At 39.6% G+C, this 24,477-nt stretch overlaps 1 protein-coding gene across 3 annotated transcripts in view; it reads right to left on the minus strand.

The window, feature by feature from the left end:
• The window catches only part of THSD4 (thrombospondin type 1 domain containing 4), a 236,275-nt gene that overhangs the window by 206,140 nt on the left and 5,658 nt on the right, over positions 1–24,477 (minus strand). For all 3 annotated transcript variants that reach the window (XM_074549455.1, XM_074549454.1, XM_074549456.1), the window contains exons 2-3: positions 10,682–10,789; positions 6,754–6,823 (exon numbers count right to left, since the gene is read on the minus strand). In XM_074549455.1, the coding sequence (XP_074405556.1) occupies positions 6,754–6,823; positions 10,682–10,710 (99 nt within the window). In that variant the 5' untranslated portion in view covers positions 10,711–10,789. The remainder of the gene's footprint in view (positions 1–6,753; positions 6,824–10,681; positions 10,790–24,477) is intronic.

A 24,477-nucleotide genomic window follows, 5' to 3' on the forward strand; every position in this document is an offset into this window, starting at 1 on the left:
GCTCAGGGCAGAGCATGCCAAATTTTGAAGGGGCTGAGGAAATGTTAGTTTCGTTTTAGAACCTGTTCAAGTGTAGCATTGTTTCCCTGCCAGTGTTGTAAACACATCTATGGAGCTCCTTTAATTCTGTCACCAGTCTAAACATCTTCAGGGAATACTCTTCCAGCATTAGTTCAGCTGATTTCCAATGAAGTCCATACCTATATAGCTATGGCAACTTCCCAGCAGCAAGTCCACGTAACATATGCTTACAGTCCCTGTTATGTATGTTCATTTGCAACAACTGCATTTTTTATCCCTCTTATAAAAAACATGTGGGACACTGGTGGTTTGATAAAAAACAATTTACCAAGCCCCCCTCCTCCCCCAAAACGTGCAGATAACTTTTCTCAAGGCTAGCAGAAAAATGGAGCAGAGGCCAACCAAAACATCATGACACAATGTGTACATGTCTGCCTGCTTCGTGTGCTCAGCCATTTTAATCCTTCAGTGCATTTTAGAAGCCTTTAATCAGAGAAGTAGTAAACCATTTGTATTTTACAGTACGTGGTAAGTGTAAATATTACCAGCTTAAACGATTTGGGTTTCCGTCCTTTGTATAAAATCTCCGTCTGAACATCTGTGCCTGTGAAGATTAAAGGTCTGAAAAGCTTGGAAATAGAAGACCTTTGTATTCACAAATCACTGAAGGGAGTTACAATGCCTGGACAGCTTAACTGCCCCTTCAACCAACTCCGACCACATCTGAAGAAACCTTAACATTATTTGAATAGTCTAGAAAGTAAACAGCTCTGAAAAAGGTTCAGAACCGTTTTTGTGCCAACAAAGCTTGAAGCTTCCCCCAAGTTTGGCTAATATTTTCACACCAAGACCACCTCCATGGCACCCTGGGAGATTACTGTTTAAAGGAAGAGGTTTCTTTCCACTCTTCTGTGAGATCATTAAGTGCTTTCAACTAAAAGACAGTTGAGTCCTGACCTCACTTCTATCACTTCCATACAACCATTCCTTATTCATGGTAGGATTGCTTTTCATTTACAGTAAAGATGATAGCAATCAGGACCTCACTTTATCACAAATTCAATTTCTTTATTTTTAAAAGTATTCCCTCACCATCTGTGGCCTAGATCACTAAGCCTATACTATTCTTGGCCTCCTCCAGGTCAGCCATCTACAGCCGTGACAAAGTTGTTGCCATTCTATTTATTTCTACACTTGCAAAAATTCTTTGGAATCCACATGTGACAGAAATACACATTTATTTATTGTGTAAATGCAGTAACACCTCTCCAGATCTCTTGGTGAGTCATCCACCCATCACTCCAGAAGCAGAGAGGACAAGCTGTCACAAAATGGAAAGCAACATTCCCTAACAGAAGAACTCATCTGTGAATCCAAAAGCTTCTCATCTTTATCACCACTCTTACCCAAAGCTTGGACAGAACTAGCATGCAGAACTGCTCTGAAAGAAGGTGAGAAACTTAGCTATGACTCTGTAAGCTCACCTGCACTGGAATCTAACTTGAGCTGTGATATTTCCATATTTTCTTCCAGAAAAACACAGAACTCTCTCTGAGCTTAAAGAAGTCCATAATTTTAAATTTAAAGATAAAAGTTCAGAGGTCCATGATAAAGCAGGTTAAAAATAACAGAAATATTGGCCTTGATTTTTCAAAGAGTATATTCACATAAAATTATGTATCCTTATCCTGTCTCCTTTCCTGAAACAAAGATGAATTTTATTTCCTAACCACTTTAATCCACAACATCAAGGACAGGGAATTAGTAACAACACAGAGACAGTAAGAAAATTCTTTCAGCTGTTGTTCTAAATATTCTGTTGTACTAACAGGCTAATTTTAAAGGAAAAGTCTTGTCATGGTCTAAATCACATCTCCTAAGGATTACTGCAATTAGAATGGCAACACCATCAGCTGAAAGACTCTACTTTGCCAAAGGTTATGAAAGGAGCAGATGTATATGTGTACAGTTAAAGGATATGAGAGAAATATGCCAGAGAAAGATGGACTCCCTTGCAGCTGGATGTGTTTCACACGAGTGATGTGGATGAAAACACAAATAATGGACAGCAGTTATCCTCTGAACAAAAGCACCACCAGAGAAGAAGGGGTGACACCTGTGAGCATTTGCTGCAAAGGAACAGCAGCTGTGCAAGTGCACAGTGACTCAGCCTCTCCAGTGCACTCCAGTTCAGTTGCTCAGCCCAGCCAGACCGCAGTGCTTTTGCTGGGGCTGTTAGCACGAGCTGAGCTCCAGCTCAGCAAACCCTGACAAGTTCCACACCTGGGTCACTGCTGGCCGTGGGGCAGAGCTTCACCCTGCCTGGGCTGCAGGGAAGAGCACAGCCCTCCCTCCCAAGCCTCTGCTTTGGTGCTTGTTTAAAGGCAAGGTGGTGGCCAGCTGTGGTGGATGTCCCAGGGCGCTCCTGACAACTGTTGGGCTTTAGTCCTGGCACCTGGCTTTTGGATATCCTTAGATATCAACTACTTTGTCTTACTTCAGTTTGCTCCAAGGAAGGGCAGAGCAGATTTGCTTCGTGCTGCACATTGCCCTCTCTTACAGTGTGGCCAAGTAGCTGAACTGCTCAAACTGCTCACCGTGACCAAGTGAGGGATCCTGGCCACCTTTTCCACTCTTTTCCCTCAGCTCTTGTTTCTGATCCTGGATGCTATTCCTTATTTCTCTTGACTTAGCACTGATGGCCCCTCCACACAGGAATTTGAATCCAACACAAGAGAGGGGAAAAAACAGCCAAAAAAACTGAAGCCAACAAACCCCAACGCGCATCCCAAAGCACATTAATCTCAAAATTCTGTGAGGAGTATAGTCACATTCACTTGATAAATAGTTGCCTTTCATAGAAACATTGTGTGTCTGACAGAGATAATATCAAGTTTATTTCTTCTTTAATTTTGAGCCAGCAGAAAGAGATTACACTGAGCCCAAAGAAGCTCAAAATTCTTTAACAGTATTGTATTGCCCTAATGAAAAACTTGTAAAAATAAATCCTGACACTGCTTCCATACAATAAAAATCAGTTTGTTAAGACACTGAACTCAATACTCATCTACAACTGAGTGACAAAAAGATATGCATATATTCAAAGCAATTTCTGTTGCTTCAACACTCCTATTTAGTGCCATAACAGAAGCAACATGTTAAACCAAAGCAATATTCATGTCAGAAATTTTATTTGGACAGACTTTGCTACTATTTCCATTACCAGTTTTGCTAAAATGAATAAGGCATAATTATAACTACAGCTTAGTTTCCTAACACAGAAACATATGATTAGTCAAAAACCCACCCAGGAGTAACTTCTGGAAAATTGGGAATACAGACTTCAATGGTTGTCTAGGAGAAAGACTGTTTATAGTTTAACCTTCAGTTCACCACAGTATGACACTTATCTGATAAGGTTAACTTTCAATAAAATAATCACAGAGAGAGAGAGAACAGAGCTTGAATGCATCATGAGCAGCAGCCGGGCTGTTCTTATGTCCAGTACTGAGGATAAGGCAAGTAAATTGTTCAAATAATAAGATAGATTTCAGCTTACCAAGCTGCAGAGACCTTGGCTGATTTTAAAAGGCAAGTGGCAATTATTTTGTTTAACATAAGGTTTCCCACTTTTACCCTGTTATTGATGAGTATTTTGGCCTTACTGAGTACACCTGATATTAGAAATTAAATACTATGCATGAGGAATAAATAAGTCAGATTATTTAAAAAAGCTCCAAGAGACTTCCAGCCAACAGTGCAAATCCTGTCTTCAGCAAAACCACATAAAAGTGTTTTATGTAACAATTTTTATTTCTAATGAACATACCACATTTAATGTATTTACATTACTGAACAAACCTGTGCCATTTACAGTTATAGGAATAACAGAGTAATGACCTAAACTCAGATGTAGGAACATATAAAGTTGGGTTTTGTTTTCAGTTTTTGTGCACTTCTGATAGCAGAGACAGTGTTGATTAAAGAAGGCCAAAAGCTACTTCTATATAAAACTCAGGTAGCCATGTATTTCTGGAACTAGAAAGTCTGTATTGTAAAATCTGACTTTATATGTCTGACAAGCTTCCACGACTTTCATTGAAAAATAATAAAGACTAAAAGCAGAAAACATTGCCCAATCAAACCTTGTCCCACAACTTTACCATTTGGTTTTGTCATTTCCCCAAGTCTTAATTCCAATATGTGCACTTCTGTGCTATGCAAGTAATTTGGCTCATTCTTCCAGCTATCAGTCTCATGCTGTTATGCCAGAAACAGATTTTTGTGTGTGCATCTGAGGAAACAACCTGCTAAATCATGTTTAGCTTAATGCAAAATAAACACACAGTAAGAACTGGGGTGTGGTCTAATGTTTCATTTGACTTCACAGCTCTAGTTATTTGATTCCCCATACTGTACCCTTTGAGTGTGTATATGAAAGTCAGCAAACACCACTTTCATTATTGACTATTTTGTTAAAATTGTTCATCAGATCCCTCATCCTCCTCTCCCTTTCTTTCTTTCTGCACAACCAACCTCCTCTCATACAGAAAGAACCCTGCCAAACAGCAGAGACATCCACCCAGAAATACACAGGGGATGTCAGCAAATATATGTTGGGGTTACTGCAGGAAAAGAATAGAAAGAACCCCCAGAGCTACAAAGCTGAGAACTCACACTCAGAAACCCATGTCTGACTTGGCCTTCAGAGTTACTAACAGCCCCTCTTGCATGGAGCTTATAGGTAGGGCAGAAGGTTTGTGAAAAGTGTCATAAATACAGAGTTCCAGCCTGAACACCGTTTGGCAAGAATAGAATCCTGTCCTTCAGGGTAAGAGCTGAGAATGACAGCCAGCCTTGGGGCCCTGTGTGAGATTGTCACCAGGAAACTTGTGCCCTGTTTCAGTAAAAGGGACGTCTCCAAGGTGGTTACCATGCCCTTAAGTCCCTTTAACTAGGATAGAACACACTCCAGACCCGTGGCATTTCTCATTCAATTGAAAACAAAGAATCTGATTTTATCTAAATTAATTCCGGGGCTTCCCAGAATGAAGCAATTGTTTCTGTGAGTTACTCCATTTTAGTTAGTAGATTTATTCCCCCTAAGGCCATTTGGAAGCTGGACTGAAGCATCTCTCCACTGTCAGTGTTACAAAAGAATGTCTAATCAGACAGAGTACTGAAACCAGAGCAGCAGCTGGGACCATCTCAACTGCACAACAAAAGAGAAGAGATGTAAGATAGGCAGAAATACTAAATTGTCCTGCAGTTTAGAACAGAGCCCTTGGACAGCTGGCTGCAGACTGGACTGGGCCAGTTTCACACCCCATGTTACTGACCTCATTTAACTTGTCTTACAAACAGCCTGCACAAGGAGTTAACAGGACTTCTGGGTTCTTCTGGAACTCTGACAATCAGACAGCTTCAGGTTTCTAGTCCATACCTATGAGTCTATTGTCCAAATAACTTTTTACCCTAAAGACAGTGGCACACGTACATAAAAAAGGCAAACCCTGCAAACTTGCCTTTTATCTCCTTTTAACAGTATAGTGTTTAAAAAAATACACGTCCCAGATGATTATTTAAAAATCTATAGTAAAAAGCAAACTTGTTTTTAAACAGGTTATTTGACACCTTCAAGAATTAATTGGTTGCATTTTAATACCAAGAGTTATGAGATCCCAACTCATATTAGGATATGAGAACAACATTGATATGAAGTGAATGTGGTGAGAGTGGGAAGAGACAGAACAGCATTCAAGGGGTCTTGCCTCAGGTCTGTGGCAGAATGAGCAACACCTGCACATTGTTGCTGATAAACATTTGTCCAACACATTCACAGAGACTTACATCATGGAAATTCTAAATATTATTCAATCAATATAATCTTCTTTATATCCTTACCATGACAAGTGTTTTCTAATGTCAGACCTAAGTTTCCTTTGCCTCAGATTAAATCTGTTCCACCAAACAGAAAAAACCAGCCTTCTTTTTGTACTCAAAAGTATTTGAAGATTATATCTTCCTCCAGCATCAGTCTTCCAATCTTTAGAATAAACAATATGAATTTGTTCAAATTTCCCTCAGAGGTAAGACTTTAAAATCTCTCAAGGATAATCCCTGTTGCTTTCTGTTTCTCTCCAAATTGTTCACTACTTTCCTGAAAAGCAGTGCAAAAACCCAAGGACTCCAGCCAAGATCTCCCTAATGCTGAGCAGGATGGAAAGTCTGCAGGCTGCAAGCCTTCCTGGAGATGCCACTGTCTAGGATGAGTGAACCATCCACGGGAGCACAACAGGAAATTCCAGCAGTTTCCAGCTCCAATCTCTAGCAACGTGAATAGCAACAGAGTGCTTTGGGTCCAGCTTCTGTTTCAGACATTTCTATCTCTGCAAGAGAAATAGCTGCCTGTGAGCAGCTGGGTGGTTCTCTACTCACTCCATGTCTACTCTCTTTTTCCATGTCTTGCATGATGAAAATGCTCCAAAGCTTTAGTAACTATTTGCGTCCTATAATACTCCATACAACTACTCAGCTAAGTAACCATGATGAGCCTCTTTCAACCATGTATATATTTTAAAAAAATAAACTAAAAACTCCTCATATGCACAAACAGAAGCCATTTATTCCCAGAACATTATTCAGGGATAATTGCATAGCTTTACACTTCTTATTCTAATGTTTTCACATTTACTTTTCAGGACACAAAGTCTGAATGTTTCTGATGCTTACCTTTCTGTGTTCAATTGAAGGCTGTGGGATGACAAGCTGAAATCCCAGCACTGCTAGGGAACTGAGAAGTCTGAAAAGGCAGTGAAACAGAACAGATAATTACCACTAATACAAATCACACATCTACATCATTTTACAGGGCTTCACACTGCAAGGAGATATTTAAACATTGAATACCATTGCTAACCAAAGCAGACTCACTGAACTGTATGAAATGTCCTTATAAGATTCTGCTCACAGCAGGCTCATACCTGAATGTATGAACCAGGTTCATACATAGATTTGTCCATCTATAAAGCAAAAGTGAACCAAATAGAATCCATTGATAGTATTTCATATAACTTCATGTTTAAATTTAAAAATTCCTGGCAGTGCACATTTTAACACCTCAGCATTCAGTGTGAAACTGGCATATGCTTTGCAAGTTTCCTCAAGTGCTAAGTAAGAATTCACCCAGCTGTGGACCACATCTGCTTCTAGCTCTGGCTCCTCATTTCACAGATGAACACTCCACCTTCAGCACACAGGAAACAGAAAATGGGTTCTTCCCCAGCTGCCTAACCCTTGTGAAAACTGAATAACCTAATGGGCACAGAGGATGGAAAGTAGCGAACACAGCCCACCAGAGACTGAGGATAAGCAGCCAAGCATCACCCCAGTCCTCGCATCTTCAGTGTGAAAGGAGTCATAATGGGAACCAAGCCCAAACAAACTGTTCTGTCAAGCCTCACCACTTTAGTGACTCCTAGGAGCCTCTTACAACTTAGGCACAGTTGGCTCAGTCATTTGTTTGCTATAATTTGCAACAGAAACTGGTTTGTCTCCTTCTAACAAGCCCCTTCACCTGAAAACATGGACAGGTATGGCAAAGAGGATCAAGTTATCTTCATTTGTACCAGGAGCTTGACTTTTTAGTCTAACAAGAGTATGTTTCAGATCCACTAAAAGGGAGAAAGCTGCTAAGGATTTGCTGAATTTCAATGCAGAAGTAAAACTGATGGATTTGGATACAAAATATATTTGCAAACTAATGGACCAGACAAAATCCGGCTGCATTTCCTGTCTACAGCTCCACCGCTCCCTACCCAGTAAACCTTTAAACATTTCTTATTGTTTCAGGTATTTTCTGAGGCAGATCTCTCAAAGAGAAAGGGGTTTTATTAATACTAAGCATTTAATTTCCACCAATACAGATATTCTTCTGCTAGGGACAATGCTTATCTTGTGTTTTCTGTGTTTGTTCTTGCTCATATACTGCAAAAGGAACCTTTAGGTAAGTACTGATTGCACATGGCCTATCATCACCTCACCATCTATGCCCCTCTAGCAAAGCAATAAACCAGTGAAAGCCTAGGAAAAGTCATTACTTCTTTACTGCCAGATCAATATAGGGAAAAAAAAAAGCAGCTCTTTAAAAAGCGTGTTAGAAGGAAGCCTGCTATTTCACAAAGCTATCATTTGTGATAAAACAAAATACAGAGGAGGTGGCTGAAATCAAAGCCAGTGTAAGACACTATAAAGAAATCACAGCAGGAGTCAAAGCATGCAGTTCAGAGCAGGGCCCAATCACACAGTGGTACATGGAAGCCAAAGGCACAAAAGAATAAACTGATTTGCAAATCACACCTGAAATCAAAGACAGAAATAGAACTCAGACCTCCAAACTGCAAAATTACAGCATCAAGTCTGTCTTCAGCTCACCTGCCTATCGCTTTTCTAAGTGTTTAAGTGATCTCCCAACTCTTGTCAATGAAGAATGACAAGCATCTAAGTAGGTGGAGTGCAGTGGCTGATGGGCCCAGCCTCCATCCTCTGCAATTTATATTTAACTTCCATCTCAGAGTCTTCCTACCCACCCCTGCTCCCTTTTGGCTTCTGCTCCCTATAATCCCTCAGAGCATGTGAAAGAAAGTTCAGACTTTCCATAAGGAAATGAATGCTTTGATCCTCAACAGGACAGGATTTTTCTGAACAGTCTGACAGTGCACAGATTTCCATGTGTAAATTCTTCTGAAATCATGCACAAGGTTGTGAGTTCTGAGCTGAAAGAGAACTGTAATCCTCAAAGCAAATTACTTACCAGATTAAAGTTCTCAGTTCTAAACAGCAAACTTTTAGTATATGTGTGATTACTCTGTGCCAGGCTTTTCCTGACCATTCTTTAAGGAGGTTGCACTACAATCACCATCTCTATGCATGTGGCTCAAGGACAATAAAGGCAGATTTTACATTTGCTTCTGTATCTGCAATTGGATCTGTCAGAAACAATGGTATCAAGCTACTATTTCAAACACAAAGGAAATCTGCCAGGAATACTTAAGCTATCCTGAGGTAAGCCCCAGCTTCACATCAGTGTGTGGCAATTTAATTTTTTTAATGTTATTCCCCCTCAGCAGCTTGCTTGGCTAAGTTCTCTGGACTAGGCTCTTTTATTTGTCATGCATGACTACCTTTAAGCCTCCCAAGCTACAACAAAAGGCTTCTCCAATTTCAGTGGGTTTGGTTCAGGTATCCTCACAGGGCAGAAAAGCCAAAAAGAACAAGTACTTCTCAAAATAAGGCAAAACTTTTCAAGTATACCTGACCAGGTGAGGTACCAATTGCAGCTGATGGGTGGTTGTAGAACTCAGGCCTCTGGTGCAGCACCTTGCTGGTACAGCCCCTGCTCTCACAGCTGAGGCTCTGTTTGGAGTCAAGCACCCAGTTTGAAGCTAAGTCAGACTTTAAACTCTCTCACTTTCTTTTATTGGCAAGACCAATTGCCAATAATATAAAAACATTAAATAGAAACTTAAATATAAGCATACATACGAACAGCTGGGAGAGACTGCGAGGCACAAGCACAAAGCAAAATTAGGTCTATTGTAGGAGTAGCATGAAAAATTTTGCAATTTAACAGCTCATTCAGGAATATCTCTCAGGGTTCTTCCTACTCAGTGCAGTGAGTGTTAGCTCTGCATGAATGAAGCTAAAGGCACCAAAGCAGATCTCTCACATACTGCTGTTCCTTAGTAGCTGCATTTTATGGAGGAATATTCTGGCCAAGCATGGATTGTCCACACACAGGTGATCAGTACCGACTAGAGCAGTGTGGCTCTTGTATCAAATTCCCAACTTCCTCCCAAATCTGCTGAACAGCCCAAGTCTGGGACAGCCTGGGAGGAGCTATGCAGGTCACCTTTCAGCTGGAAAGATAACACTGGTGCTGTCAGTAATGTGTGACAGACCCATTTTGATAGAAAATCTGCCCTGGCATACTAGGAAGGTGCCAAAATTGCAATTCAAATATTGATGTCTCAAAGTCAGGAGAGGCAAGGTTGGAGCAGAGGTGTCCCAGTAACTCCCTCCCACAGACAGAGCACTGAGCTGTCATTCCCTGCAGGAGGGCAGCCTGTGTTTGTGTGGCACCAGGGCTGTCTGCTCTGAATCTGCTCGCCCAAGGACAGGGCAGAACCGGACAGACCAGCTTAGGAACAGCTGAATGTTTCCTTTGTTAGCAAAGCTCTTTGAAAGGTCTTTCCTATGTTTGCCCACTGGCAAACTGTTTCAGGAATGCATAAGACAAATCCATGAATGAATTGCAGCACAGGTACTAAAACATGTAAATCAGCAATTTAAGCCCAGTGACTGTAACTGTACAGCCTCACCAAAAGGACAGGAACTTTGCAGTAATACAAACCTTGGCACACACCAACAGATGCTCTAAGCATGAACTAACACTGAGAACTTTCTTTTCTCACTATCACCAAAGAATGCTATGTCTGGTATGCTTATACTTGAGTATTTGGTCTTGGGACAAGATTTCTATTTACCCTCCTACAATACAGACACTTGTAACAGCAGAGCAAGAGACCACCAAACTGAAATTTACTGCAGTGTGTTAGGAGCACATTAAATAAGATTTTAAATGCTTTATTGCATCACTTACCTCAAAGAAACTATTAAACTGTCTACCATGATCTTTTAATGCAAGGTATCTTGAAGTGAAAAATACCTCTTCACTGTGGCACAGCACAACGACAATCACACACAAATCCTACAAAAAGAAAGGAAAAAACCAATTAACACTGCTTATTCAGTATTTCCCAGGATATGTATAAAACTGCATACAGACCTACATTAGTCATCTCTACTTCAATTCTTGGGACTCCAGTCTATGTTACAGAAATAAACTGCACACACACCATTTTTTGTAACAGGATTTCAACATTACCAAAGTGCTCTGCAGAAATACTGTGGGATGCAAAATCTTGGTTTGATTCCCAAGAAGGCAAATCTGATGTAATACTTACTTGCCTTTTTAATTTGCATTCCTGGTATGTCACTTGTATAACAATAAAGCAAACAATCTCTTTTATAGTCTTGTGTTAATAAAAGCCATAGAATGAAACTGGGTTTATAACTTCTAACATACCTAATATTATTAATACACTCTGCATTTTGTGGGCAATGCAAGGATGACTTTGGGAGTGCTTATACAGTTTGCAGAAAAAACCTGAAGAGCAGCATTGTTTCCACTACTAGAGATGGAAAACCTACCCACAATGAAATGAAGTGACTTGCTCATAGTCAAGGAGGAAATCAGGAGTTAAACAGCATTTAGAAATTTATCTGATCCTTCTTGCTCATCACAACTTCTGTGAACACACAGAAACCCTCCCAGCCCTTGGGAGGATTACCCAAACATACTTTCATTGGTTTGTAAATAACCTCAAATGTTCAGATGTCTGGGAAGTTCTTATTTTACTACATTTGAAATAATATATTGGGCATCTAAAATGTACCAGAATTTTCAGGCTGGAAAGAGATCCTTGCAGTAAGGAAATACAGCATAAATCAGAAGGGCTGGTGGGAGAGTGGCAAGGAGGGAGAGAAAGAGGAAATAAAACACTATTAGAACATAAATCATACATTTCAAACCTTGCCACTGTCTGTATCTTTCCCTTTACAAGTGGTTACATGCTGAAATGCAGTGGAGTGAAGAGAAACAAGAGAACATTGCTGTTCACAGATAAAGAGCTCTCAATTTCTGTCAGTCAGCCAGATAATTGAAAACTGCCTAGAATGGGGCAGGACTGGCAAGAACGTAAGAAATGTGCAGTTAGACAAAGTACAGGTCCTGCTGCCAGGAAAATGCAGATTGTTTGCAGCTAACTGGACAGGTTAAATACTCCCTACCCTCTCCTAAAAATCAAACAACAACAAATTTGGTTTAGGAAATCCCAAAATACATGTAACATCTTCAAGAGAGAACTCCATGATTGATTAATGATTTGATTGTTTAGTTTAGTTTCTTAATGGAAGGCATTAAAAGTTGAGTACTTGGGAAAGTATCACAACAAAAGTTCTGTATGTAACAGGTTTGAGTCAGTCCTGAGGAAGAAACCACTAAGGCTGAGCTAAACTCCATCCTCTCCTGCAGCTTCACAGTTGTCAGTAGATATCAGAGGTTTCATCAAACTTCTTCATAGTTTTCACTACTTAACACTGTAAAATTGGCTTGGTATAAGATGGGAAGCACTTCTGAGAACAGATTTTTAGTCTGGATCTCCTGCAACAGTTCACATCATTTGAGATTTTAGCACATTCAGTAAAAGCTGCATTCCTTTAAACATTAGGCAAGTCCACACATCCAGCACCACCACCAGGCATTTAGACAGATCCCCTAACACAGGATTTACTAATTCTGAACTGAGAAGGAAATAAACCTCTCTCTGCCTACACCCTGACTCTTAATTACCAGGCATACTGAGGCACAATAGTTGTTTATATCACTTATTGAAGATGGAGAATCTGTCTGTAACATGGATTGTAACCAACATGGTGTCAAGTTCTTATCATCTTGGCCTTTTTCCAGATGTACTCTCTTTCAGATTTTTCACTCCACAATAATCTTTTCATCCAACAACCTTGTATGGAGTGACACAGTCTCAAAAGAACACTGCTCCGGGATACAAAAACACTGAAAAGGCAATGTACACTTCCACTAATCCCTTCTATAAACTGCACCTCGTTTGAAAAACAGGAAAAATAATAGGATAGATCTAATTCTGCAAAGAAACAAGAGAAGGACCAGTGTTTCTGGAGACTGTTCTTAAAAGCAGTGCCTAAAGTTCACGCATATGTTTTCAATTTTTTTCAGTTCATTTGTATCTTCATTGTCAGTGGCACGCTGCATTACTAACTCTACTTTCAGCTGCATTTCAATGCCTTTTGCAAACACCTCTTACCACAACTCATAGATGCATTTCTTCTGAAATATCATTTGTGGCACATAGTGTAAAAACTGCTAAATATTTAAGTGACTTTAAGAGCTTGTTTTCCAGATTGTTTAAGAGCCTGGGTTCTTACAGCCTACTGAAAGGCACGTCATTTTGGCAGTGGTGTCTTTGATATGAAAATGTGCAAACGTGACAATCATTTTCCCTCCAGAAGATCCAGGGCAAAATGAATACCTGAAATGGCTACACAGTTAACACTGGGATTGAATAACATGAATTTGGCAGGGAAACTTTCAAAAGCCTGATGAAGTGTACTTGTGTTCAATAAGTCTTGCATTGTAAAAGTCAAATTGCCTTCCCAGAAGGGGCTGAAAAGCACTATAGACCTTTCTAGCAAAAAACCTTCTAGTAACCCTGCATACAGCAGAATATATATTAATTTCTTAACTGGAGCAACCCACACTCTTCTACTTCACAGAGTCAGCAAGGCTTCCTCCACTGCATTAAAATATTTGACTTTTCAGTAGTGTTCCTTATTTCCCTTCTAAGCTGGATGAGAACAAGATTGATCCGTGAGACTGGGTGGAGGAAAAAATAAACCAACAAAAACACACCCCTCCTAGAAAATCAATCAACTAAACCAACCACCTTGCAAGAGAATGCAAACCTCTCCAGAACCATGGGTGACTGTGATAGGGAGAAGTGTTTCATTGCACATAATGAAATGTTCATTGGGTCATAGAAATGATTAAAGGAGCCTGCTTAAAGTCTCCTCCCCTTTCACAGTACAGGTGAGTGGCTGTAACACCTCCCACCTGCTGTATCAGCGGTTACCCCACCAAGCAATGAGCCCATCATAACCATCCCTTAACTTGATTTTTACTGGCATTTACCCAGACCCTTTCTCACAACATTAGAAAACAGAAATATTAATTTGTAATGGAGATTTCAAAAAGGGGTGGGGATGGAAAATGGCAGTAAAAAACCTAATCTAATAAGCTCATAGGCAATCATAGAAATTTGCTGATAAGGACAAAAAAAATTTCTCAAGGAGTCAAATGACAATACACAGAATTATCTGCACAGACACCACAGATACAGAAAGTTAAGAAAAGAGGAAGAAAGTTCTTCTGAGAAGTCAAAGATAAGAGCTACCCTTTGGCTAATTAACTTCAAGAAACGTCTTCCTACTAAGAGGTTTGAAATTTTGCAGAAAGCCAATGTTATCCTAACCTCTTAATTATCATGGGACTACTCACATGTGGCTTTTCATGTGACTGTGCCCTTTGTGTATTGTGAGTGGATGGATTTCACTTCCATGAATTCCTGTGTCATTTCAGCATCAATCTGTACTTCTTTTAAGTCCTGTCAACACACATACATCTGCATCTATGTATTAACAGAAATTCCTGAATATGTGCTTGTGTACAGGACCTACTTAAACAATCCAAGCCCCTCTATTTTAACTCACAAGAGGAATGTGAGATTCATCATATAGCAACATATGCTAACTCAACCAAGCTCAGAAATGCTCTGAGCTTTCAGCCTCTTCTGCCTTGGTGACTTACATATCTATGAAGCCAACTTCAATTTCTCCCAGTATTTATCTTGTTGGTCAGATTATGTATCTTGCCAGTTACTGACAATGGCAACTTGAAGCAAGTATGAAAGTTGAGCGTTGTTCCAAAGTCATGTTTTCACTGATAGGAAAATGACTTTTTTTTTCTAATGACTAATTATTTTCTTTCTTGTTAGTTCAGTTTTGGTTTTTTAGGGTTTTTTTTCTTGTTTGTTTGGTTTTTGGGAGGTAGTGGGGGGTAATCATAAATAAAGAATATATAGAATATCACACCCTTTAAGACTGCCTTTGAATCTGTTGCCTCACACATTTGTAAAGTACAGTGTATCTGTTGGTTTAGTTGTTCAAATCTATTAAATCATGTTCAGTGCAAGTCCTTTGGATTGCATCCAAAATTCACTACATTCACAAGACTTTGATAAAGCACTCACAGTTTGCCAGGTTTATCTAGCTACATAATTTGTGCATACATCCAACAGCTTGAACTGCAGCTGTTGACACCCACCACCAGAGTTTTAATCTCTTCAAATATTCATTAACTACATTAAAACATACACTTGTCTCTGAAAGCTGCATAAAAGAGAAATCTAGCATTAGATCTGATGAAAAGTTCTGATACTTACATGGAGAAAACATTTTATTCAAACAAAAACGGCAAGTTGCTCCACCTAACCCTGCAGGTATCTTTCTTTTTAATTTGAAATGCTTTGAGAACTTTCAGGTTCTCCTTCTGGGTGTGTACAGAACTCCTGCAGTCCAAGAAAGCTCAGTGCTTGTCTCCAATGTAAGCTTGATCAAGATCCAGTTTTCACCGTGTGAAAAACACCAATCACTTGTTTTTGAAATTTTAAAAGTTTAATAGTAATAAAGTGGTTATAAAAACAGTAATACAATTAGAGTAATAATAATTTGGACAATTTGAATTAGGACAATATGAGACAATAGAAACAAAGAGTTACTAGCAGTTTGGGTACCTTTTTCTGGGCAGCATAAGCTCGAAAAAGGACCCACGTTAACAGAGGATTAACCCTTAAAAATAATAACCTGTTGCATATTCATACAACTCATACGTGATGCATAAATTCTATTCAAACAAAGGATTCTGTCTGGTCAGTGTCGACTTTTTCCTCTTAATCCTAATGGCGTCATTCTACCTGTGCGAGGCAGGAAGAAGTTCATTTCTCCTGATAATGGGACACTAAATTCTCTTTTTCTGAAAGCAGTCACAGGACACCTCAATCTATCTCGCTGCGAGTCCTTTCTTTAGGAAAAAAAAAAGTATCTTACATAGCATAGTTTCTATTTTAACACTGTGTTATAACCTAAAGCTATATTTAATACGCTATTTAAGAGAATTAACACAGCATTACTTTCTAACACAACACATATAATATTCATTTTAATATTTGCAAAAAGCCAGTCGTAAAACCCGCAATTTCACAATTGCTTTGCCTGAAATCTCACACTCAGGGAGTACAGTAAGCGTGCTCCACCAACAGCATCATACCCTGAGCCTGTGCTGGAGCCCTGGCTCGGGGCTCGCTGAGTCACCCCCGGCCCGGGGCGCGCCCCGCCCGCGGCACCGCCCGCCCGGGACACCGAAACACCGACCGGGCTGTAACAACAGCGGGGGGCTGCGCGGGGCACCCAACAAACCGGGCTGTAACAACAGCGGGGGGCTGCACGGGGCACCGAAACACCGACCGGGCTGTAACAACACCGGGGGGCTGCGCGGGGCACCCAACAAACCGGGCTGTAACAACACCGGGGGGCTGCGCGGGGCACCCAACAAACCGGGCTGTAACAACACCGGGGGGCTGCGCGGGGCACCCAACAAACCGGGCTGCTGCTGCACGGGGTACCCAAAACAGAGCAGTTCTGTTCCCATATGAAAGACCTTTCTCAATGCTCAACTGGGATATTCCATCTGTGCTGTGTAAATGTGGCTGAATATTCCCTTTGCCCACAGATCCACTAACATTCATTACATACACGACCATCAAGAACTCCCTGTTGCACACTTAACCACCCCAGAGAACTGCAAGGTTCTAGCAGTTTCAGCACTTGAAAATCATGAAAGCCATCGCAGCTCTACATATTAGAAATCATTACCTTTTCTAACAAAACACATTACTTGCATTTGAATAAATTTTCCTTTCCTTGTAAAAAACTTTTTTGCTACAATCTGAATCTCCTAAACCAAAAATGTAGAAGGGGCTGAACATGTAAGAGGAAGGGAGAGATTACATGTTAAAAATCCTTTTCATTAAACAACCTTTCTTAACCATTCCACAGTCCCAATCAACACTTATCTGATTACTGATGTAGAAAGATATGGAAAAAATAACACTGAACAGCCTAAAAAGTCAGGTAGAAATACCTGAAATCTCTGTGACCATTGATACAAAATAGGTGAATCCCTCATTGTTACGACAAGCAAGAGGAACAAATCTGTGTGAACACTGCTGTGATTGAACATTGAGAGTCTTGCCTACAAAATGAGCAGTAACAGCACAATCTGTTTCCAACAAGTTGCTGTTCTAATTACTTTTCTACCAAGTGTAAGTAGGTGGAGAGGTGCTTTAGGTTTGGTTCAGGTACTGGTTTGAGACCCACTCCATTTTATGGAAACTCAGGTAAAACCATGCTGTGACTGGAAGTTAGAATGCCCTGGATGGAAATAACTGAGAAGGATTATAAATGAAGTGTCAGTCTGCAAATCTATTTATTTAGTAGAAGTCTTAATGATACTGATATTGCAAGGCATATAACTGTATTTCAGAACAACTGGGAAAAATGGCAATTTCTTAGAGCCTCTGTTAGCCATACTCATTTCTTTACCTGTAAATATGTCAAAGAAAATTAACTTGTCTTATGCTCTTTTCAGAAGAGAAAAAGAATTTGATCTTAAACTTTCTATAATGAATAGATCTTAAAATTTCTATAATGAAGGCCATTTTCAGAATTGAAGAAAGGTTGAAAGTTAGAAGCTTTTCCTAGCCTGCCTTCAAGCACAGGCTCCCAGCAGCATTTCACTGGTGCTTCTGAGGACCTACTGTCTTGTGCAGGAAAACCAAGGACCCACCAGCTCCACTCAGAGTTGTAACACACCCTGTTTAAAAAGGTCAAAGAAAACAAATATTTCAGCAAAGCTAATTGAAGGCACATGCACAAGGAAAGTAAAACACAACATATTTCAAGAGTATAATCAGCTATTTCTGAGTAATGCAGCCGGGAGACACCCCACTCATTATGTAAAAATCCTGTATATTACATAATTATTGTGAAGTTAGAAGAGACCTTCCTTCTGCAAAAAGGAAACATGATTTTCACCCATCTGCTTAATAAGAATGTCTGTCTGGCAGGCACAAGTCCTTTTTTAAAAATTTTTAAACTGCTTCCCATGAGAACAGTGTTTGAGAAACATTGTAAATACATGTCTAAGCATCAATATCCTCCATGTAGTGAAAGAAAGGATGAAATATGGGAAGCTGTGCCTTGGAGAATAATTTTTAAGGTATTAGGGAATGTTCAACATCATTTATAGGTGAAGAACAAGTGTTTCTGTTGCTAATGTGCCCTCTGAAAGAAGTATTTCATTTACTGGTAAATAGATGTGTGTGCCATTAGCCTACCACAATTAACTCTCTGCATTCCTCCAACACAAATAGGAAAACTGATGTAAACTACCCTTTCCATAAATTAGATCTGATTCACAATAACAGGAGAGTAAAAGGAGTCAGCAATTCCTCTGTGAACTCACAGAAACATTTCTGACAATATGAAAATTCTGAACTTCATAGCTGTGATTTCCTAAGGAAGGAATTAAGCAGTAGAGGAAGGCTTAAATATATCACAGTCCTTTTTTTTTTTAGTTTTCAAAAAATCTCACCATTAAGCTATTACCTGAACACTTATAATCTCAAAATATTAGCTTAATATTAACTCCAAAATTCCTTCTGTTCTATTGGCATGATTTCTGAGGTGTTGACCAGAGTCAGAACACAACATGGAGGACAGTATGAGATGTGGACTTGTAATCTTTGCCTACTTATTCAGAAATGAAATATTTTCTTTGTCATATCAGTGGGAACCATCTCTCTGCACAAGTGATACCTCCAAATAACAATTCTTTCTGGGAATATTCCTACATTATCCACAACAGACAAGGATAGAAGTGTTTTAGTACAGAGACACTGCAAAGTCAAACCAAGCCACTTTTAAACTCATTAGCCAGCCTCTAATGGCCAAGCTAAGCCTTCTTATCCCTTGGAAGAGATCACTTTGCATCTCCCAGTTACCAGAGAAAACACAGACTGGTCAAGAATGACTCAGTATTTCTCTTCTGGGTAGCTATTCATATCCACTATCATCAGAGATGTTTAATTTTCTAAAGTTAAACTCCATTTAACAGAGGAACAGTTACTAACTGGAACATGTGCCTATAAATACAAGGCAGGCATCCTATTGAAATTAGCAGGAATATCCTTGGGATTCAATTTCCAACTCAGCTACAGTGACTCCAAGGGCTTCTGTAGCATTATTCTTTATGTACTAAACTATAAATGGGATAAAAACCATTTCTGGGAACTTCAGAGATTTCCCAGCCTGTTATGTCACTCTGTGCCTTGGGTTAGGCATTCTAAAGGAAGGCTGGCATTCCCTCATGACTGAATGGGTCTTTGACACAGAAGAACAATTAGAGGGAAAAACACCAAAGAAACCCAACCCAAACCTATTTGTCAGTAGAGGTAAAAGCAAGGCAATTCCATGTCAGTTTATTAGTCCATACACTTAGAAATAAAATACATTTATAAATGGACATGCCAGGCCACAGCCCAGCTTGTCTCTCTCCCCTGCAGTTTGGCAGCAAAGGAACAAAGACTTGGTAGTCCAAGGACTATCCCCAGTGTTCCAGTGCAGGGCTGCACTGCAGACCACTGCTCTTTCTCTAATGGAGATTAATGTGGGCACACATCCCAAAATAACTCACCAAATCCTTTCCTACACAAGTTTTCAAGGACAAGTGTTTTAACATGCATTTCAATACTGCCAAAACTGGAAGGAAAAACAGCTCAGGTACCCATTTTGTACTAACAAATGTCCAAGAAAAAGTGACCAAGGCTTTCATAACAGACTCCAAACATGATTAAAGTCCTCTTCTGCAGTCAGCAAACTGCTTTATTTTGGCAAAAAGAAGAGATTTCTCTTTTCTGCCATGCAATTCTTACATGATTTGGGCTTCACTTCAGTCAGTGAGCAATTCTGTGTTTAACTCAGCTGTCATGAAAAAGCTGAACAGCTTGGCTGTGCTGTTCTGGGGCATGGAGAGGCAGAGGTGCACCATCCTAAACATTCAAACACCACCGTGTCCTCTGGCATTTGGGGTACTTGGGGCACTAAACACTTGTTAAATAGTTTCAGTACATGAGAGCAACACAAGGCTCCAACTGACCAGACACAAGGATGTGGAACTTCCCAGGTACCCCTGTGGGAATATATTTTAGGGACCACTGAAAAATAAGCGACACATGCCCAAAATAAACAGTGCTGAGATTATCCTGTCATCCTGGTAACTGCTGAACATGCCTTTGCTCAATAAAGCATAAAAAAATCAACTGTTCACATCAAGGAAATATCATATACCTAATAGTAAGGTAGGTGTTAGATGTTTTATTTAGATCTTAGATGTTTTATTTTTTAAGAGGAAGTATAGAAAACTGCTAGACCATGGACAGAAAAACAGCTCACCATGTAGCTTACATCTTCATTGTGCATTTCAGAGTCTAGGCTCCTGAAACATCTTAAAATGAATGAGTTATGCAAGATAGCCTAAATTATGTTGTTAAATAATACTATAAGAATGATGAGATTCTAATTTATTTCTGATTAAAATTCTCTCTGATGTGAGGTTTCCCAAATACTGGTACAGAAATGCAACAATGGAATTTGAAGATTTATTGTTTTCTTCTCTGTTTCTACATAATGAGGAATAATAGGCCTAATGAGAGATCTTGCAAGAGCACTGTGAAATTAAGTATTTTTTCCATAATTTCAAAATAGAATACAGACAACATGAAACAAATTCAACACAACATGAAACAAACTATCAATGGATTTCTGACAGCCAGCTGAAGAATGGCAGTAAGTTATCTTGTACATCTTTTGCAAATATTAAATTCTGAATGCAAGTAAATACAGGGATGACTCAGAGAACACAGGGAAAAACTGTTTCATAGAGATCTATTTAGCTTTCATCCACAATAAAATTTAGATGAAGTCTCCAGCACAACAACACAGACATTCAATATGTTTATCTGCTGGGCTTGATATATATAGAATCTGACAAATAGTTCAGTTCCAAACCTGGACTGACAACTAAGATTGTAGCATCAGATGCCAATTGTGCTGCCAAGCCTTTACCACTTAAAGGGGTACATTTGCAGAGGTGCATCTCTTTTCTGTGGGAAGAGGATGGTAATGGAGAAAAAAGAAAAACTAAGTTACTAAGCTTTAATTCGTAAAGATGACAAACAACCCTATCATAGTGTCTTTTCAAGAAAGAGAAATGAAGATTCAGCATGATTACTGACAGCAGAAGAAATGTAAAATCCCCATGTTCAGAAATCCAGAAACAATTTCCATTTTCAATTCTACCCCAGAGACTGATGCACTGAGTATCATTTTCCTGAAGTCCTTATTTGGTTTAGGTTCCAGAAATATCCTAATGCTTGTATCAATCATAACCTCCATGTGGTGATCCCTTCAGCCTCCTGCATTTTAAAGCTGAACTGCAAGATCCTTTAAGTGTTGGGAGAGGGAGCTGTTTATTCTTATGCTGTCAGCTTGAAAGAGATTTTAGACATCCTACAAATCTTGTCTTGCTGCTATGCCTCATGTGCTCTGGTGGTCTGGATGACAGTTATTATTTCAGTCCATTTAGTGTAAACTGCATGAACTGTTACACTCCTACAGGAGATACCAGTCCTTGACACAAAAACACAAAGATAATCATACATTCAAGGAATCCTGAGCTATCATTCACTGAGCAGGGAAGATGAAATCTTTCACCAGCAGCAGATTAAAATCTCCCTATTAGGAAATTTATAGTTTGGAAGATGCCATCCAGTGGCCTATGAACAATGACTTCACGGTTGACAGATAAAAGATCCAACCTTGCAGAACCACCAACAGCCCTTGTCACCCTTGCCAAAAAACCTAAACAAGTGAGGAAGATGCCTCTTTTACTTCCAGTTGTCCTTTCCAGTTCAGGTTCTAATCAGGAGTTTTTCTCAGCCTATAAGTAAACTCAATACTGCTTCCAGTAGGGGTTTGCTTAGAGAGCAGGAGTAAGACATGATTGTAGTCTGACTTTGAAAGAACTGAATCAACTTTGCTGCTTGAAAAGTCATTCACCAGAACTAATGCACACAAGTACCCACTCTTATATCTGCAAAAGCCAGAAGGGTTGAAGAGAAAGAACAGTAAGAAATACCATACTGCCCTGGGATTCCTGTATGGGCTTGCAGAGAAAGGTAGGGTAAAGAAAAGCCCTTTTGAACAGAGTGGTGGAAACCACCAGTCCAGTCAGTCACTGCATAGTAAAGAGGTGACTCTCCTGCCTCCCCATTTAGCCATTTACTACTTTATTCAGAATAAGGGAGCCCCAACATACTTGCAACACAGCAGTGTGAGCAAAATTATGATACTTAATTTAGTGAGACTCTGCAGCTCACAGTTTAACAACATAGCCAGATGAGGAGGATACCAAGAGGGGTAAGTGTGACTCCCATGATGCAGATCCACTCACTGACAGCATGTCCAGCCTTCTGGCTGTATCTACAGACACTGAAGGTATTCTTTTCTGCCTGTATATAACAAAAGTTTTAACTTTTCCCCCTATCTCTGTTAATCAGATGCAGCTTAGAAACTGTGCTTCACAGTGGTAGTTCCATAGTTGGCAGCTGTGCAAGTCACAATGAAGTCACTTCTCTCTTCTGACCACAATAAGAGCCAAATCTAATTCAGCGTATCAGTCATCTATAATTCTGACATCTCTGCCACCCTTACACCAAGTTTCAGGACTTTCATAACCATTCCTGCTCAAGAAAATCTATTCAAGTGGCTGGGACTTGGCCTAAGCAGAGTGAACAGGGCCCTTATTGCATCAGGTAAAAAGAAATCAAAGGTCATCTCTTGGCAGTGGAGCCTGAGCTTATTTGTGCTTGAGGGCAGCTTATTACAGCACACTGACCCTCACCTGACGTCACTCGGTGCTTCCCATGTGTCTGCAGACTGGAAAACAGGGACTGAAAATGTGAATGCAAGGCTTCTTGAATCTGCATGACAACAAGAACAGCCTATTACAAAACACTGGCAAAGGAAATCAAGTCACTCCAACATTGTGGACTTCATTTGCTGCTTTAAATATTCTGTATGCCAGAGGTGATAGAGGAATCTTTTTAAAAAGTGTGACCAAATTTCATTTGCTGTCTTTTGGGTTTTTGGTTTTTTTTTTTTGAATCAGTCTACTGCTGTTGCACACACTGCTTAAAGACAGACAGTCTTATATAGTGACTTTTAATCTTCTACTTGAGCACTCACTGTTGGAGATAGGTGAAGACTTGCTGAAAGGAATGCAACTCAAATGGAATCACTCTGGGCACTGCTTCACACTGTGCTCCCTGTTTTAACATAACATCTCCATGGGCTGAGGAAACAGGCGTTCTGCAAAGCCCAGGGTTTTGAAAAGCCCTTCTAACATAACTTTAAGAGAGCAGCAAAACAAAAAGCAGAAATAAACCCCACCTCTCTGAGTCTTCAAATGCCAGGAGGATACATTTGGAAACAGTTTCTCCCCCATTCCCATTTCAAAGCAGTAGAAACAATCACAACTAAATCACAAGCATTATGGTTCAAAAGAAATCAGAAAATGATAGTTTATGTCCAATTTTAACAGTATGAAAGCAGCAAAGATATTTCAGCCCTTTCATGCCCTCGTGACTCAAAACTACATAAAGATTGTTTCTTGTTTAAAATAATTCTTAGTTATTATTATTTAAATTTTGAAAATGCTCTCAACAATCACTGCATTCATGGTGTGATGAATTTGCCTAGCAGCAAACACAGGCAGAAGGCACAGCTTTATGACAATTGACTAATTACAGCAGCATTGTGAGTGCCTAAGTAATAAATCTGATCCTGCAACACTGTAAACATTCCTATGGGAAGAAACAAAACCACTCCTATTGCCTTAATCTGAGCAAACCTCTGAACTGAAGGGGGGCAGGAAGAAAGAAAGGAAAAGAGAGACAATCGTTTTGGTGTGCAACATGTACTAATGAGTACAAGCAACACATGAAGTATAAGAAATTATATTTTTAATGGCTGCTTATCACTACCAAAAAAATCAAAACTGACATCCTGCCTTAACCCCTGTGTTTCAACACATGAACAGTATTTCCTGAGCCAATAAAACTGAACAATACTAACAGTTAATGGTTAACCCACTCTATTCTTTTAAGTCCTTATTCTTATGCTGGTTTAGCAAAGTGCTTCAATTTCACATAGAGCCCCTGAAAATCGGCAAGGGGGTTTGCCCACTATTCCCCACTCACTTCTCCAGCTGCTGAATGCAGCTCCACAGAACTACAAGAAAATGAGACAGCTTTCATTTCTGCCAGATTAAGTAACTGCATCCATTCCACACAATTTATCATTCTTTTGGGCAGCTTGTGTCATGGGATGACATTTTATTGTAATTATGCAGGGTGGGATTGGACAGGCTCTTACTTCTCTTTGCCAATCTGATAAGCAAAAATATTTCTTTTTTTTTTTTTTTTACTTTCGTAGAAACTACATGTTCTAGATAAAAATAACCAAACAAAAATGTAAGTACAATGCACAATCAACTAATGGTTTGAT

Source organism: Zonotrichia albicollis, chromosome 11 (assembly GCF_047830755.1).
Source record: "Zonotrichia albicollis isolate bZonAlb1 chromosome 11, bZonAlb1.hap1, whole genome shotgun sequence".
In the NCBI taxonomy this organism is placed as follows: domain Eukaryota; kingdom Metazoa; phylum Chordata; class Aves; order Passeriformes; family Passerellidae; genus Zonotrichia; species Zonotrichia albicollis.